The 19406-nt window shown below is 27.7% G+C and overlaps 2 protein-coding genes across 8 annotated transcripts in view; one reads left to right on the top strand and one right to left on the bottom strand.

Moving 5' to 3' along the window:
- Positions 1-1519: 1519 nt before the first annotated feature.
- Positions 1520-8407, bottom strand: LOC107448364 (coenzyme Q-binding protein COQ10 homolog A, mitochondrial). Of its 4 annotated transcripts, none has more exons than XM_043038950.2 (5): positions 8294-8407; positions 7658-7825; positions 5147-5339; positions 4444-4545; positions 1520-1792 (listed from the first exon to the last, which is right to left on the bottom strand). In XM_043038950.2, exons 1-5 carry the CDS (start codon positions 8296-8298, stop codon positions 1640-1642), a joined length of 621 nt encoding a protein of 206 aa, XP_042894884.1. In that variant the 5' UTR covers positions 8299-8407; the 3' UTR covers positions 1520-1639. The 4 variants fall into 4 exon arrangements, with proteins under 4 accessions (XP_042894884.1, XP_071035141.1, XP_042894882.1 ...); XM_071179040.1 differs by having other exon boundaries at positions 8120-8351; XM_043038948.2 differs by having other exon boundaries at positions 8150-8350.
- A 150-nt stretch (positions 8408-8557) lies between these two features.
- LOC107448363 (anoctamin-5) overlaps positions 8558-19406 on the top strand; it is a 43333-nt gene continuing 32484 nt past the window's right edge. For 2 of the 4 annotated variants that reach the window (XM_071179039.1, XM_043038945.2), the window contains exons 1-4: positions 8558-8730; positions 12890-12981; positions 17604-17896; positions 18784-18942. In XM_071179039.1, coding sequence (XP_071035140.1) covers positions 12894-12981; positions 17604-17896; positions 18784-18942 — 540 coding nt within the window. In that variant the 5' untranslated portion in view covers positions 8558-8730; positions 12890-12893. Of the gene's footprint in view, positions 8862-12889; positions 12982-17603; positions 17897-18783; positions 18943-19406 lie in introns of all 4 variants that reach the window. The other 2 variants (XM_043038943.2, XM_043038946.2) reach the window with 1 other exon arrangement.

The following is a 19406-nucleotide window of genomic DNA, read 5'->3' as shown; positions in this document are numbered from 1 at the left end:
GTAATATTAATTAATCTGTACCAAAACTAAAACCATTCCTGCTTAACCAATAAGGATTTCCACCGCAAAGGAAAATTGAAGCTTTCTTTGAAAAAAAATAAAATTTTACATTTAACAATGTAATTCAGCACAAGAGCTTACCTGTAATACTTTCTGGAAAATGCAGCACAAAGAGTACAATATCAAAGACTTCTTTTATAGGTATAAATGGTTACTAAAGAAAGAAATAATTCATGAATTAAATCATGAATCAAAAAAACTAATTTTTAAGAAAATGCTAATGTAATTGTTTTTAAGAAATTTTTAACACAAGTTATAAAAATACTTATGTTTTAAACATAACGTTTCTGAATACAAAATACATTTAGAGCTAAGTTTTATAAAATTATCTCTAATTATTTTCTCAATTTTTTAAATGAAGTATGAAACATTTCCATAGAAGTGGCTGTTGCTTAACAGCTACAAAAAATTTTCAGCGAAGTGATTGTTGCTCCAGTTGCTTAACAGCTACAAAACAGATTTTCATGCATTATGTATATACCCTATTCTAACAATTAATAATTTAAATAAGCACAGGAAAAACTAAAGTAAACCTTATAATTAAACTTTTGCTCAACATCATACTTGTGTTACAAAAAAAGTATTTTCTTCAAAATTACAATGGACACTTTACAAAATAATATTTTTTACAAACTAAAGTAAGGAATTGTTCATTTTATAATTATATATCTATGAGTCAGAAGTGGTACCCAACGAAGCTGGCGTCTTCAGGGGGTACCAGCCCCGGTAGCCATAAAACAAAACCTTTTCTATTGAGGGGGAGGCAAATACCTAAAGTAACACCCTCAGTACACCGAAGGTTTTGTATAGAAGTCCAGGAAAAAACATGAAAAACATAAAATTTCATGTTTTTTCCTGGACTTCTATACAAAATCTTCGGTGTACTGAGGGTGTTACTTTAGGCATTTGCCTCCCCTTCAATAGAAAAGGTTTTGTTTTATGGCTACCGGGGCTGGTACCCCCTGAAGACGTCAGCTTCGGTGGTCATATTTTTATTTCCTTCGTTTCCTTTATTGCTAAACATTTACCATATTTTAGTTTTCATTGATTGATTTTTATCAAAAATCCAAAAACATTTTTGACCACCCCCTACTTAAACAGAATTTAAGCAATTAATATCTATGCCAATACACAAAGTTCATTACACATACGATTATTATTGAAGTATTTAAACGTACTATCACAAAGTTCTTATACCACCTTTGTTATTTAGTAATAGCTGTTTCCTTCAACTCTTTTTCATACAAGAGAGAGTTTGCACTGATTATTAATATGTAACTTACATTTATTCATTCATAACAGTTAAATTCTTTCACAGTAACTAATTATTACAGTAGAATATTCTTACAGCATTAACAGGTTGAATCGGTGGTTGAAATATTGATTGTATATTCTTGCAGTGGAATAACTTTTTTAGCTAATGAACAGATTTTAAAAATAAGTAAATAAAAATAGCAAGTCATGTTTGAATATTTTATTTCAATAAATAACCAAATACTCAAAAGTCAAAATATTTCTAACATTTCACTAAAAAGATAAATAAATATTCATAATTTAAATTTTGAAGCTAAGATATACTTCATAGAGGGCTGGGTTTCAATTTAATTTTAGCAGGTTTTCCGTGTAATTGTTCAGCTCGCGCAAGAAATGCATTGACCATTTTTCGAACAACCTCATTGAAAAAAACATGTGACAGCTGAGAATGTAGTAAAGAGCGGAACTCAAAGGAAACCTAAAAAGGAAAGAAAACAATTATGCAATAACTAATTTAGCAATGCAAAACAAAAGCGAAACATTTTAAGTAAATATGTAATCTAACTTTAAGATAAATTACAATATTTTAAAAAAATTGTCTCAATAATATTTATACAGTCAGACCTGTTTATATCGAATCTCACAGGAAAGGCAAAAAAATTGAGATAAAGAGGTTTTGAGTTATACAGGTACTCTAACAAAATTTAATTTAATTAAGACATTCTATAAAAAGTGATATATATAAGCGACAATTGCTCAAATACCTAATTTAAAAATATGATATAGATTCATTGGGAAAATATTATAGATTTGAACTGCAAAACAATATTGAAATTGCAATCATTCAAACATGAAATTTGTAAATCATGTCGACACAAATTTAGATAAAGTAACATGAAGCCTCTACACACGATTTTTTATTTATTTATTACCAGTATAAGGCATGTAACAGTAACGTAATAGACAATATAGCAGGATTCAATTTGGATGACAAGTATCAGAAATGAACATTTTATTTAAAGATATAAATATGCATCATCCAATTTGAATAAAAAACAATTGTCAAAATTATTGAATCAAAATTACTGTATTGATATGCAGTGATGTATAATATAATAGAAAGATTATAAAGTTTTGTATCTTAATTCAGGGGTCTGTCTAGGTTTTTCTGAGAGGTACAGACTTTGTGAAAATTTAGACATAATTTGTGAAAAATTAAAAATTATATTAAAAAATCAACACAAAAATATGGATTTATCATTTCTTAAGGGATACAAAAATAAAATTTTAAGAAAAAGTATTTTGTGAAACTACCGTTTTTCCTAAAATTGAATTTGTGAAGCTACCATTTTTCCTAAAGTTGAATTTGTGAAAGTACCGTTAAACGGTAGTAAATTCGGCCTGGACAGACCCCTGTAATTATGGCATCAATATAAATTGTCAGGGATTATTGATCAGGATTGGTATACTAGACAGGCATTAGTCCCAATTAGTTATCTGTTCTGTTGTATTTATAAATCAACAGGTGTAAAAAAATTACTTAATAGTAACAAAATATTATAATTAATAAGGTCACGGATTCGATTCTCTTACTAAATTTAATTGTTGCTTTATAAGTTTTCTTCGAATATTATTTTTCATTTACATAATTTTCAGCATTTTTCTAAAAATTTGCAACAATTTTCTTATCAATTTAGGTGCTTGAAACTTTAGTAAAACTTAATAATTTGTAAAAGTTTTCAAAAGGTGAAAAAAATATGTTTCTCATAATAAAAGAGCATCAATCTTATGAAATTTCTTCTACAAATAAGTTTGTTTAAACGCATGCATATAATTTCAAAACATTATTAAAGAAAAGGAATAACAAGATTCCAGTTAGAAAAGTTGATAGAATTTAAAAAACTAGAAACTCAATTTTCATAACACTTAGCTCTGATGTTCTTACAAAATGGATCAATGTGTAAACATTATATAAAGATTCATTAGCTGTGTTGCAAAAAAAATTGAAGTTAGACAATCTAAACTAATGAATAGATCGCAAACAAAAATGACTTTGTAATTAAGAAAATATCAATTGAAGAATAGCTAGAGTAAAAAAAAATTTTTTATTTCCAATGAGCTGCACAATCGGTCTTGCCGATAAGCAGACCTAGTGCGTTCTCCAGAGGTGGTATCCACTCTTTCAAGACCACCACAATGGGTGAGATACCGTTGGTCATGTTAATTTGGACGTCTAGTTTCTGCCACACTAGATGGCAGCACCGAGACTCTATTTGGATGCTAAAGTGCACTAGGAATTTAATTTTGCCGGAAATGCCAAGAGCCAATAAGGCACTTCAAGGATCTTTTACATGCCGCATAATCATACGACATGGCCGCTGAGGATTTTCTGTGTCTGGGCCGGGGATCGAACCAGCAAACCTGGGCTCAGAAGGCCGACGACAAACCAACTGCGCCACCCAGCCACACAAAAAAATTTAACAACTAAAATTATGCTTAAAAACTTTAACATGCATAATAAAATCGTTAAACGAGCTTTTAAAATATAACAAATATATTGTACACGGTCACAAAAAGCTCATAATTAAAGGGCAAAATATTTAGTTTGGATTTGGAATAGTTTCTTGGAAAACCAAGATTAAAAGTTACTAAAAGGCTGTATGTCAACTTTTTGTTATATAGTTAGGTTTCTTTTCTTTCTTTCTTTTTTTACTTTAAAAATGCTTTAAGAAACTATCAGAAATTATTACTTTTGTTAACGTGAAGAAAAAAAATTATAATGGTTCCTAGTATTAGTATTGCTGGACTTGAACTGCTGGATAAAGATTTATATTTGTTATTTTTTATTTATTTTAAATCTAATCGTATTTGTATTTAACTAAGTCGGAGGATTTCAAAAATTTCCTGTGTTCATACTGCCCCCCTCCTCCTTGAAAAAAAATTTGTACAAAGGTTTCCTGAAAGGAAACAAATCAAACTATAAAATATTACACAAGGCAGTACATTTGCTTTAAAAGAATACTGAAGGAATTAAAGGCACATGAAAAATATTTAGACTCATAAAAGAATTAATAAAATTATATAAACGAATAAAATATAGAAATAAATATACATGTTGGATGAACTCACATAAAAGTATAATGTGCATGAATTAGGATATTGAGGAGGGCCAGGTTTGATATGCCAGACTGTTTCTAAATGATTGAATAAACGCCCATCTGTACAACAAGCCTAAATGATAAAAATGTGTTACTATATAAACATACGATAAAAACAATTCTAAATATTATAATGTAATCCATCATAAAAAAAATTAAAGGCACTTGCGAAAAATCCAATCCACCAAACAAGTTGCTGCAAATTCAATCAAATCGTTTCAAGTTGTAACTAATGGAAATTAAAACAAAAAGTTTTTTTTCTTTTTTCCCACTGCACACCTGGGTTGACATTTTGCCAATTCAGGCATATTATGGTAGAATTGTTGGCATCCTTTTTAGGGGCACTATATTAGGTGGGCCAACGTTGTTCCCACAGTAAGGACAGATAGAACAGAGAATGAAAGAACATCCATGCCTTGTCTGGGATTCGAATCCAGAACCTTTCTGATGCAAGACCAGTTTCCTGACTTCTACACAGTTTGATTGGCTTACAATAAAATATTAATTTCAAAAAAAATTTTACAAATTTGTAGCATAGTTCATTTACAAAATTTTTTATTTACAAGGCTTCTATTTTTTGGTTTTGATTAAAATGGTCGTTGGATTTTAGACAAGTACCAAATTAAATACATAATTTTCACACAATATACATTAATAAACTATTGGTAACTAACTTTTACTAAATGGGGTTTGGCAAGTGTTACTGATGAAGTATAGCGTTCAACAAGAGGTGGAAAGCCAATTTCCAAATCTGCTTTTAAATGACCAGGTCTACGTTTGGTTACTACTGACCGGTTACACCAAGGTAAAAAATCTTTATAATGCTCCACCTCTGAGACTACTTCATATAATTGTTCCATGGAATATCTAAAAAAGAATAACAAACTTTTCAAAAACAGAATAACAACTTGTTCAAAAAATATTAGTATAAAAAGCACTCTAACAGATTTTAAACTTTCGTTGGGAACATTTAAAACATATGCTTAGTCTTTAGTTTAAAAATCCAGTTTCAATTCAGAAAAAAAAAGATTAAAAAATTATAAATGACTAAAAGTTATATCTTTCATAGCAATCTTCATACAAAAAGCAGAAAAGCGTACACATAAGAATAGGAGAGTTTTCAGGTATCATTTATAATAACAAAATAAAGCTTTCTATGGAAAAAAATCTTGGGTATTAATCTTTTGGTAGAAAAAGTCTAACTTTACTGGACTATAATGAGACATGGTATAAGAAAATCCGATTCTTAGTTTCTTGTTCAAAATTTAATAGATTTTCTAATACAGATTGAAAATAAAATGTAGTTTTTAATTTATTATTACATTACTCAGTTTTGAACATTTAAACGTTACTAATTTAATCTAACCGTTTTGAATATTTAATCTATTTAAAAATCCCTATTTAATCAGTTTAGGCACCAGTTTTAAACTTAACCTCATTTAAATTTCTCAATTTTGAATTTCTAAACACCCGTTCCCCCCATACAAAATTTATACCTATGTGCTTGAAGAAAGACTCTTTTGATGTTTGAGTGTTAAGAAATAAGAGATATTGTAAATTGGAAACTTAAAGAAAATAAATAATGTTCAGGCATAATTTTCATTTCCTTTTGACAATGTATAAACTTTAAAGCTAATTTACGAAAATAACACTTTAAACATTCATGCACATTTAGTTTTTTAGTTATTTACAGGGAAATTATTGTAAAGGTATAGAGAAGGGTATTTAACAGCTGTTTTTTTCAGAAGGTTTACAAATCATTATTGATGCCAGTGATGCTTAACTATAGTAATAAGTACTGCAGGTGTGTGGTGATAGGTTTAACAGGCATTCTGAAATTAGGTACCTAATAAACTACCATAATTATATATACTAATACAAGTATACAAATATACTAATACTAGTTTACTAATATATACTAACATAATACTGATAATTAACTAAATACAGAGGAAAGTCTCATATCTGGAATCGTCGGGACTTTGGCAAGTTAAGAAAATAAATTTTTTTGAATAATAGGTTTTAAAGACAAACAAAGACCAAAAAATATGTTATTTAACAATATAACAATAAATAACTATTAAATCTTGTCAATATTTATACAGTAAAATTTTGCGAGGAGATTTCCGTATCGTGATTAGTGGCAGAATAATCATATTGTGATGTCTTGGCAACTTCAAAGCAGCGGCCCGCAAGAAACTAAAAAAAAATATCCTCTTTGCAATTGCAGTTTGCGCGTTAGATCACGATATGGAAATATCTCCCATTTTACTATTAGTTAAATGACATTTAGCTAACAAAGAGAATATTTTAAAATTGTAAAATAAACTCCCTTGTAAATAATGAAACAAAAAAAAGGCAATTGATAATTTGCACTTTCTCTAATATTAAAAAAGAAGTTTCAAAGTGGAAAGGAAACTCAATTACATTTTAATTAATAAAAAAAGTTTTCAAACAAGCAATGAAATTCAGAAGATTTTTTTGATTAAAAGGTTAATAATATGTACAAACAAAGCCGGCCTACAGATGTTTCTTTCTAACATAATTAACATTCAGCTTTACTATCATCTATGATTTATTCTTCTCACTCAAGTTTTTTTTTCTTTCTTTTTAACTGTTCTTGTCAATTCAAGAATTCTTAAAGTGTCTCATTAAAGCAATATAAATGTTTAACTATCCTATATGCACCAAAAAGAAATAAAAAAAATTATTTAGAATAAAATTTTGAAACAGATCACAAAATTTTTAAAAATGTGGAAATGTTTCATTTTATTCTTTAGAAAAAGAGATTAGTTTATTTTGTTTATTAAAAAGTATCTAAAAAATAGACATTTCTGATAAACAGGAGTCCGAATATGGAATTTATGGATGAACTGTATTGTAATATATTTATTATGACAATAGATTAAGGCCCCTCCCCAAATAACAGAAAGAGTGACAATTTAAATATTGCGACAATAGAATTTAAGAAAAAAAAACTACTTTTTGAAACCTGGACCTATATTTGTTCAAATGCATTAATAACACCAATATATTTTTACCTACCATACTTTTAGAAAAAGGCTGTTTATTTTTAGCATACAATAACATGAAACGTAAAACAATTCAAAAGTTACAAAGAATTCATAATAATATACAAATGTTAATATTAAATAAATATATTTAATTAAAAGTAAGTAACATACCCTAGGACTCTTTTTTCAGAATATTCCTTGCGCTTACTACTACCAAGAGGATTAGGGAATGTAAACAAATGTCTATTTGTATTAACACCATAACCAGTAAAATGGCAGTTAGACACTTTCACATTTCCTACATTTTGGACAGCTTTCAAGCAAATACATCTGACATAACTACAGAGAAAACATGAATTTAAAATTTTGAAACTTTCTATTGTCTGAAAAATAGTAGCACTTTAATAAATTAAAAAATCATCACTATGCAAATGATATAATAAATTTAATAAATATATTTAATATATTTATAAGTCAAATAGGAAAATGTTAATGTCATTTGAGTTATCAAAAAGGGGAATGCAGGAAAAATAACAAATATATAATAAAAAGGATAATGTATAAAATAAATTATGCTTTATAATCAATATTAAAATTTTTAATACAGTAAATATGAAAACAGAAACCACCTGCCCTCTAACATTGAAAAGAGAAAAACTATACCTATTGTTGCTACATTTTCTTCTCACGTAATCATGAGAAAAAGTAAGTAAATTTCGCTTTAATATACATATTGATCGACTAGCCATTACACACTTAATTCATAATGATACTGAACTCATAATATGCGATTTATGTAATGATTACTTCATTCTTCATTTGTGAGGTAACTCTGTTGTTTCTGCTCAAATTTGGAATGAAAGTGAAAGTGTGTTGATTGATGAGACAGAAATAGAAGTCCAACTGATTTTCTTCTTTGGAATCCATTTTGAAAATTCGGCAATGTGGATATTTTAAATAAAATAATATTTTTATACTTAAAATGAGTGAATATAAAATTTTCATTTTTAATGTTTGACCTTCAAATAAACTTGTGATTTAAAACCGAAACTTAATAAAATAATCGAAATCGGAATAGCAGAACGTGTTTTTCTTTTTTCGGCAAGTAATAATCGGCTAGCAAATTGTTTCCTGCTTTCCCGATTAAATTTTGATAAAATATGACTTAATGTTGTACAAGTTTGTGAGAACTTCAGAAATGTTGAATAGAAATAACATACAGCAAGCTTTACTGTTCCAGAAATGTAATTCAATTGTTTAATCATGTTTATTTTTTCTTGTGTTTAAGCAACAAATTTATTTCCTCATTTTGCTTGTAATTGAAAATTATATTTATTAACATAGAGAAATGTTTTATGGAAAACGGATTTAAGAGGTTGTGTTCTGTATAAATTTGTCTGGTTGACTCTTGTTATCTATATTTTTTTAATAAAATTAAAATGTTTGTGTTATATAATATCTTGATAAATATTAGCATTTTCATGACTGCTCTATGCATCTGACTTAACCAAGAAACAAGTTTAAATAGTAGTTTAATCAAGTTTATGTTGTTGTAAACTATCGTTTTATATGCATTACAGTACCACTTTATCGCGGCTATATCTTTCCTTTTTAATTTCAATGAAGTTATGCAATTGACATGAACTAATTTACTGTTTATGTTTTGAGGTTTTTATTTATTTTTTTGCCATGAGGTTCATAAAGTTTTCATTTGGTGGGTTTGTAAGTCGAGAAATATTTAAACTCTTAAGTTTGAGTTGTGCACTTTTTAAAATGCGGATATATTATTTAGAACGATCTGCGAATGTAATGTTGTTACCTTTTGTCTCTCCATAGTTTGTAGTGTTATGCAAAGAACAGTAGTTAATAGCGATTTCTGACAGTAGGGTAGTTTTGATGTATGTTTGAGGAAGTTATGGGTTTTCTCCTACTGATATATATTCTAAACGTTTAAATTACAAAAATTGAATAGTGAAAACTTTTTATGGCTGCATCCTACTTATCGTACATTAATTCATTAATCAAGTAATATTTCATTTTTGAGGGGGTTTTGTCCCCTAAACTACATCACTAATTCCTTGCCACTATTTTTAACGTTAATTTAGAAAAGAAACAAGATTCAAACTAAGCTAACTTTTTCAAATCTGATACATCACAGGGTAGATCCATCATTGGATGTAAGCAGAATCTGGCGGTACTTTAATTAGAGTAACATATTACAGGGTGCATAGCGTTTTTAAAAAGGTGCTTATTTCTCATTTACGTTTTTTAAAAGCTGCTTTTGCACCAAATAAAAAAAAGGTGCTTTTTTTATTTGGTGTTTGTAAAAAGTGCTTAATTTTCTATCTTTTAAAAAGAAATTTTTTCTTTACCATATCGATTGTTGTTCTAAATTACAAAAAATGCATTATTTTCAGAAATTTCTCTGCAATATTTATCAGAAACTAGTTATATCATCATGATTATGTTAANAATCTGGCGGTACTTTAATTAGGGTAACATAATACAGGGTGCATAACGTTTTTAAAAAGGTGCTTATTTTTCATTAACGTTTTTTAAAAGCTACTTTTGCACCAAATAAAAAAAAGGTGCTTTTTTTTATTTGGTGTTTGTAAAAAGTGCTTAATTTTCTATCTTTTAAAAAGAAATTTTTTCTTTACCATATCGATTGTTGTTCTAAATTACAAAAAATGCATTATTTTCAGAAATTTCTCTGCAATATTTATCAGAAACTAGTTATATCATCATGATTATGTTAAGTTACTGAAAATGTTATTGAATTTATGTTTATAAATTAAGTACTTTAAACAATAGAGAAAATAATTTTTATTATTGCACAGATCCTAATTATGATTTTTTTTTGGAAGGTGATTAAAAATATTTTTTGAGTGCTTGAAAAGTACTTAAAAGATGTTTATTTTTTGATTGAAAAACTGGCTATGCACCCTGTATTAGTATTGATATATAAACTAGCCATTACTATCTAATATAATAACTAATTTATCTCCTTTATCCACATCTTCAAATAGGAATGTACAACTTATGAAACATAATGATATTACAGTAGGGAACCGATTATCCTATGAACGATTGGGACCATCGCTATTCCGGATAACTGATTTTTCCGGTTTTCTGAATCGCCACAAAAAGCCGTTTTATTTTTATTTTTAAACCCAACTAAAAAAAAATAATTTTTGGAAATAATCTTAAAAAGAAGAAAAAACAATGAAGTAATACACTAATAATTATTTCCGAAATGATGGTAAGGTAAACATCTTTCAAAAAAGAAAGAAAAATCCTAAAATCTTATGAGGAAAAAAATATTTTTTTTAAAAAATGGCGGGAAAATTTATTGAATTTCGTTCCGGTTTTCTGATTTCCGGATAACGGGTTCTGTACTGTATTTCAATGGAAGGGAATATATATTTTCTCTGTAATTTTAGTTGTACTTTATTTCTTAGAAGAAATTACAAGAATGCTTTATAAAAGGACATTTTATAAAATCACAAATATTTGAAAATATCTTAAACTAAGTATTCATTGTCAAGAAAGGCATAAGAAGTTGAAGACTAAAAGAACAAATTCATATAAATGGTTTAGAATAAAGAACTGGCTTTGAATATGGGTCTAAATTAAGTTCTCCAGCTAAGTGATAAAGTAGTGTCTACATTTCTAAAGTAGTTTGTAGTCACTACATTTAAAAAAAGTAGTTATAGTTCACTACATTTGTAATTAAGTGTAATAATGTACTACGTAAAATGTGGAAATAATGAAGTTTTTCTGACCACAGAATTGGAACATAATGACTTTGCACTGATAATAGGGCTTATAACTTAATTTGTATACATTTTAGATTTTATGCGTATTTTCTGCCTACCAATATGGTTCTCATGTTTCCTTAATATCACTAGTAGACAGATTTTAGAAGGATTTTTTACCAGAAAATAAATAGTTACCTTGTTAAAAAAAAATTTCATTTAAATGTGAAGAGTTTTTTTTTTCTTCCAATAACTTTAGCTGTTGAAATAACCAGAAAAATTGTTAAAATGAAATTTTCCAGATAAATTTAATTGTTTAAAATAGATGTTAGATTGTACTTTAAATTCACTATTATTTTTTATTATTATTCTTTTTCTGTTTTTGTTCTATTTTTGAGGTTATTGAAAAATACTCAAACTAACAAAAGTTCTATATACCATGTTCATAACATATCCATAAAATTGATTCAAAATCTACTTTAAGTACATAGATTGATACAGATTGAGGTCAGGTGGATTTTTCAGTGTGTCTAATTGAGGAACATTCTCATAATAAGAACACTCCTTTGATTTATTTACTAATCAATTTTTCCAAATTTACCTGCTAAACCAATTTACTTAAAGTTTCTATAGTCAATTACACTATTCTAAATCTATTAAGTTTATTTTAATATTTTTATATTGTAAATTAATTTTATTAAAATATAACTTTGTGTTACTAGTATTCAGTCACTCAAATGTTTTGAACATTTTTCAAATATATAATGCTTCCCTTGTTAAATTAAGTTTTTTGTTATAGCATTAAATGTAATACTTTTCACTCCATGAAAAAGCATTTAAATCAAATAACTTTATCGTAGTATTAAATTTAGTACTTTTCACCCCATGGAAGTATATTTAAACAATTGTTGTTAATTTAAACAATTGTTGTTAATTTTAATAAATTTGCTGCTCATAAAATAATCTAGATTTTTTTTCCAAATGGATTCTTTTATTTTATTTCTTTTTACTTCACTTCCTGTTCCTCTTTTTATATTTTGTGCAATGTGTGCATAAGGTGATTAGGACATAAGGTTGATTAGGTCATTCGAAGAAAAATTCCTTTCATTTCTTTTTTTATACTTTCTATTTAACTCTCTTTTTTCTTATATTTTTCTCATAAAAAATATTGTTTGAATTTAACTTCTGTAATGTAATAGACACTGCTAACTGAAATTATATATCATTTTAGGTACTTGGTGAGGTACTTAGAAATTATAGCTCAAAAAAATTGTTAGAAAGGAAAAAAAAAACTGTTTAAAAAAAATTCTTAATCAAGATTTTATAATATATTACATTACAAAATTACTCAACTTAGAGATTTAATTTTTTCTTCTTCTTTTTTCTACTTATCAGGACTGTTATTATTATGAGTGGTTTATTTTAAATTTGTATTTGGTTTGATTCTATGAGAATTATTACAAATAGCCTTCTACAATTTAATATATTAGCTTGAATTTGTATTAAAGTTTATTTTAACAATCTAGGACTTTTATCATCTAGAAAACTAAAAAGTTTTTACTATTATTATTTATTTAAATATTGTTATGACACATTGTTTTAATATTTTTTTTTTGTATATAATTTTTATATTTAATATTTGTAGAAGTATGGAGGGAGGAAATGAAAATTCAGAGGATGATCCAAGTGGAAATTACAAAAACTTAGGATATCGACTGAAAAAAAGAACATCTGAAGGTAATGTCATTGTTTAAATTTAAAATGTCATTCTAATTATTTAATTTTATCACTGTCATTGAACTGCCAATCTGTATCAGATTATGGGCTATCAGTGCTCAACTTTATAGCCTAGTAGTTTTGAACTGAACCCAAAAGACAGAGGAACTCCTGTCTCAAGCATTTGTACAAACTCTCCTTCTTGGAGAACTTTTTAATGGAACTGACATACATTAGCATTAGATGGAGAATTAAAACTAGCAAAACCTTCCATAGTTAGCTGGAGGATAATGGGATTCTAACCAAGGATTTTACTACTTCTGGAAACATTTTACATCAGCACTGTGGTTGGTGAAGGACAGTAGCAGTGTTCAAATTGACCAACCATGGAACATCTAATTATTTAGTTAAACATATAGGGTCAGGTGAGGTAAAGTGAGTATCAAGCTTTTTTATAAAGAAGGATCTAAAACCAAACCATTAAATTAATTTTACTGAGCATTTTGATGCATTGTGTACATTGGATTCATTTAGATTAAATATGAAGCACAATTTATCTATTTAGTTTTATTGTTTTCTTACAGTAATGTATTCAAAAGAACAGGTTTTGATATACCCACTTTACCCCAGAGTGGAGTGAAGTGGATGTAGTTCTAAAATTTGTATAAATTACACTAAAAAACTTAAGTAAATGTTATTTTAGAAGTAAAAATGCTGTTAAATAAATCTACTATGATTATAGTATTTAAAAAATAATAATTTTTTCGTATTCAAGAAATCTGGTTTCATTTTGGATGCAGTATATTTTGCTTAACTCTATACAATTTCATCAAAAAGCAAAAAAAATTGTAATAATTTTTTGTTTACTTGAAATATAAATTAGAATGTAAAAATTAATATCTATAGTGGTAATTTAAAATGCTTTTGCAATTTATAGCAGAGAAGTATTTTTATTTAATTTATAAGACAATTGTTTTGTTTTTAATGAAAAAACTGCCATATGAAGGCAGAAATTTGGGTGAAAACTCATCTATACCTTTAAATAACATAAGTTTAAATAACTAAGTTTTACCATTATGCTACTTTGGTAAATTTTAATTTTCTTGTCAGTAATATTGTTATTCCTCATCCCCCACTCCCATCATTCTTCTCATTAAAAAATAAAATTTGAAAGAAATTTTGTTTTCAGTATTAAAATAACTATGTAGGGCTGTAATCAAACAAGCTAAATATTTTTGACTATTTCATTATAAAACATTGAGTTTTCGATACTTGGGTAAAGCTAACACAGAAGTAAAAAAATATCCCTATCATGCAACACTTAGCTAAGGCCTAACCATATACCCACTATATCCCATCTCAAAAAATAATTCATAATAAATAGAATTTCTAAATTAATTCTTAAATAAATTTAATTCTAAATAATTACTCTTAGATCTGTTCTTTAGATGTCCCTCTACCAGTTTAAAGTGAAATTAATAGTTTTTGCCAGTTTTTAATGACATTAGAAGAAAGTTCATCAACAGTTTTAACTAACATACAAGTTGATCATGAGCAGATAGTTAATAAACATTAATTTTTTTATCAGTTTCTAAAAATGCTTGTGGCGATTTCAGTAAATGTCACTCAATGTCACTTAAACAAAGTATCCCAATTTAAAAGGAGAAAATATATGTTTTTTAAGATAACATACAAGTAATCAAAATATGTGATTACATGTAATCATAAATCATGATTCAAAGCATACGATTACAAGTAATTACAATTGCATACTACTATATGTTAATATGTATGGGCATAAAATTTTTCTATGTACTTAGAGTTAATATACGTGCGCATGTAAATACAATTTCCAATATATGCATACAATGTAAATATGCACAAACCTTGTTTGTATGCACAGTGTGCAAAATAAAAAACAGACCACCCTGAATAACTTTTGATCTAATGATTGGATCTTCACGTTCCAGGACTAAATCTTAAAGGTTCAAAGGGGGGACCTCAAATATGTTAATTAATTAGTGCAGACAAGGGCGCCGGCAGGGAGGTGCACTTGCACCCCCTGGCTTTTTTTTTAAGCAATTAGAGATACAGAAAAACAATTTTGTTATAAATTTTTTTTATTAATAATACTTTTATTCAAAAACAAATAATTAAGTAATTATNTTCTGTACTGTATTACATGGGGAATAAAAGCTACAAAACCTTCCCAGATTTATCCAGATTGCATAAGGATTGTAACTCCTAATCGAATTACAATTGGGGACATCTGATCTCTGTATACTGTGGTCAGGGCAAGCCCAGAGCAGTATATGACTTTACCAGCCATCTTAGGTCTAATTATTCAGTCCTAAATATCCTTCAGTCCTACATTCAGATTGGTTATGATCACAAATTAAAACCAGCATGCAAGCATCCTCATTTATATATAAGTTTGTTATTTTTAAGTGCTATATAAGTATTATGTATTATAAGTTTGTTATAGTTTGTTTTAAGTTTACAATGAAAGTAAAACTTAAACCTAATTAACATAATGAAATTAAACATTTAATTATAACATTGAAAATTTGTCCTAAAAACTTACATTAAGTGGCATATTCTCAAGTCTTAGGCTAGCTAGTAACAGGTTTCTCTTTTGTGAATTTCTGACTGAGCCGCATGGTTACTGTTGTTGATCTCGAATTCAGAAGTTATATAATGTAAACTTTCAGGAAATGATTCATGTGGGTTAAAAAATTTATACTGAACATGTATGTAACATTGTTATGATGAAATTCCTGTTCATTCATGGCCAAATTTTAAACTTTTAACTTATAATTTTTTTTCAAAAAATGCTAAATTTGAACTACATGGGAAGGTTTGCTTCCTACATGATAGTATTAACTCTTATTCTAGGCTATGGTCTTAAATTGGGTATGTTGATTGTCCTAACTTCTCACTTTATATCTTATGCATACTCTTATAATGCTACCTACTTATCAGAGTTGGACAAAAAAGTAATGGATTACAATTTTCAATTGCAGTAATCAATTGCTTGTAATCGTGGTTATAACTCACCAAAATTTTGATTACTTTAGTAATCGTGATTCCAAGTAATCATAACAAAAACGATTATGGGTAATTATGGTTACAAAATATCAAAATATGTGATTACATGTAATCATAAATCGTGATTCAAAGCATACGATTACAAGTAAATACAATTGCGTACTACTATATGTAAATATGTATAGGCATCAATATGTCACCTAAAACGTCGAACTTTCGAACATGGCACGAAAATTTACCCGACTTGTAAAAAATGCTGTATCTAACCAACCTCACCGAAACATATACTTGATTGTGTCAGATTGTCCAAGGCGGGTTTAATTTACGATCCCCTTCTTGTCATCTACTTTCTGGCTGTCAACAACTTTTTGGAGTTCAACTGACTAATGTCAGATGTATGAGGATAAGCAACAACAACATGTATAGGCATACAAGTTTTTATGTACGTAGAATTAATGTACATACCCATGTATATACTATTTCTGATTCCAATATAATATATATACATACAATGTAAATATGCACAAACCTTGTTTGTATGTACAGTGTGTAAAATAAAAACCACATAACCCTGAATAACTTTTGATCTAATGGTTGGATCTTCACGTTCCAGGACTAAATCTGAAAGGTTTAAAGGGGTGACCTCAAATATGTTAATTAATTAGTGCAGACAATATTTTAAGTTACAAAATCAGATGCAAAAACATACTTTCTCAGAATAAACATACCTTTTTTCGACAGATTCGGATTTCTGACCCCAAAATATAGGGGATAGCCGCAATCTGAGAAATATGGTCCCAAGAGTTGGGTCAGGAGAGTGGTCCAAAGTTGTAACCCCTTTATGTTAATTTTACTTTTTGTGTATTTCGCCATATCTCGAAAATAATTTAAGTAAATTTAAAAAAAAATATGCATGCAATTATAAAATTCATTTTGCCAAACATACAAGCATAATTCCATGCAGAATCAACTTTTAGTGAGTTTTTACTATCTTTTGTTACTTTATTTTGTGATAGTCAAAAAAAAATTTTAATTGTAAGGTATAAAATTTTTTTACATGATTTTAAACAATGTATTTTTACAGGGCAAAATGGAAAATTTTTAGTAAAATCCGTTGAATGGTTGAGAAATTGAATTTTAAAAATGCGACTTTTTCAAAATTTAGTTTCTCAGAAACTATTAAGACAGATTTTGTGCATATTTTGTATTTTGCCCTGTAAAATTGCACTCTTTGTGTCAACCTAAAATAACTAATGTGTTTCGTGTGAACTTAAAATATCATCTGCATTAATGAATAAGCATATTTAAGGCTATTCCCTCAAACCATTAAGAATCAGTCCTAGAACGTGAAGGTTCAATCATTAGATCATAAGTTATTCTGGGTGGTCTGTTTTTTTTTTCCGCCCTGTACTTTCCAGATTTGGAAAATTGCTGCTGGAAAGTTGCTGGGTTGGTTTAATCTGAATACTTATTTAGTTAGAAATACCCTGTAGATTTATGAAGTTTTTAGTTAACACCGACAATTGTCAATCATTGTCTAAATAGCTACATTTTGCTTCCATGTTGCTAAGTTTGTTCTTTCTTCATAATTTCAGAAAGCATATATCTCAGTGCTGAAAACTTATCACCCAACTCCAATGATGCTAAAAAAAATGACAACTCTATTTACCCATCTCTGAATCTGAATAATGAATTGAAAGAACCATCAACACCTGATGGCAAATTATCTGAAAGCTATGGCACCCCTTTCAGTGAGACTTCTTCAAAAGTTGATACTTTAGTTTTACGAAGTGCAGGAAAATATGCAAAGAGTCATGAATGCATTAAGCTAGATTATTTATCATCTAGTAAATTGGATGGCTTAGACACTTCATCCTTATTATCAATAGTAAGTAATTTTATCTTCTTTTTTTTATTTACTACTTATGTATAGTAGATAATAAATTAATCAAATGTATGGAAAGGCTTTTACTTTAAGAAGCTTTTAAACTTTTATGAAATATTAAAAATTGTTGATGTCATGTTGAAATATGCATAACATATTTCCTTTCATTTTCATTATTATCTTATTTTATCCTTTTCTCAATAAATAAAAATCATTAATATAATCAATAATCTTGTAATTCCCCAACCTTGAATTGACTGCAGAATAAAATCTATTTTTAGAGATTTAGAGTCCCGCCTAACACATTAGCATAGAATTTAAAAAACATTATATGGTTACTAAATGTTTTGCTTTAATTAAAGTTCGTTATTATTTCTCACACTTTCTTTTCCGCCAACACATTTAAATGTGTAAGGGTAAGAAAAAGAACTTTGGCAACAAATTAAATAAATTAATAGCCAATATATGGATTCCTCAACTTTCCTTGGCTATAACTATGCTATACATGATACTCGCATTTTCAATTTCTTGGTGGACGAAGGAGTCCTGTGGGATTTACCCCTGCAGCCACACACTCCCCACCACTTTCAAAATTTATTATATTTAATAATTTATTTTTATTTAAAAATTAACTCTTCTCTTTACTTTGGAACTCAGTAGTTTTCATAAATAAAATATTTTTTTATTGTTTAACATATCTGATTCTTGGAATTAAGTATGGATATTTGAAAATAAATACATCAACTTCTTCAGCAGAATCTTTTTATCCTCAACATTTTCAAGCCTTCCATCATAAATTATTTTACATCTTTAAGTCCATTTGCAAGTTTATTTTAATTTAATGTTGGGTAAGTGACATGATTTTCTTTTAATTTCTTGTACTTTTACAGGAATCTGCCGTATTTTTTGATGATCGGCTAAAGAGAATAGATTTTGTTCTTGTGTATTCAACTGATCCTTCTGAAGATTCAGATCAATTTGTTAATGCTCGTGCAGTTTTCGAAAAAAATCTAAAAGAGGAAGGTCTTGAATTAGAACATGTGTATCAGGTAAAAAAATAAATTACAAATTTATATTTCGTGAAATAGTTTGTTTCCAATAATTTTTATTTTAATTTATAATTTTATAGCTATTTTAATTTTTTTTTCATTTTAATTTTTAAAAAAAATTATAATTCTTATCTTACAAGAGTCAAGAACAGGTAGCATACTGTAACTTCACTGGAGGATCATCTTTTTCTGTTTTAAGGAAATCATATATCTCCATAATTATAATTTTAGATTTTCAATAATGATAATATTGTTTGCAAAATGGAATCAATAACTTAACATTTACTTCATTTGTTACAAATTGTAGTTTAACCTTTTTTACTGTGTACTATTATTCTGTTTTGTTTTTATATCAACTGTGTTGCGATTGGCAGCAAAGTGAATTTGTTTTAATGTATTTTTTTCCTTATTTGAATACATTGAATCCTATTATTATGTCATCAAACAATTATGAGAATTTTTTT

This window comes from Parasteatoda tepidariorum, chromosome 1 (assembly GCF_043381705.1).
Source record: "Parasteatoda tepidariorum isolate YZ-2023 chromosome 1, CAS_Ptep_4.0, whole genome shotgun sequence".
Classification (NCBI taxonomy): Eukaryota; Metazoa; Arthropoda; class Arachnida; order Araneae; family Theridiidae; genus Parasteatoda; species Parasteatoda tepidariorum.
This window is presented reverse-complemented; position numbering and strand designations above follow the sequence as displayed.

What these genes read in the sequence shown, in the direction of transcription:
- LOC107448364 (XM_071179040.1), bottom strand. Translation starts at nt 8,235, where the DNA reads ATGGCTAGTCGATCAATATGTATATTAAAGCGAAATTTACTTACTTTT. An exon ending in TCTGAAAAAAGAGTCCTAGG is followed by an intron (nt 5,340 to 7,657) that starts GTATGTTACTTA and finishes ATTCTTTTTTAG; the next exon opens with ATATTCCATGGAACAATTAT. An exon ending in CCAAACCCCATTTAGTAAAA is followed by an intron (nt 4,546 to 5,146) that starts GTTAGTTACCAA and finishes TTTATCATTTAG; the next exon opens with GCTTGTTGTACAGATGGGCG.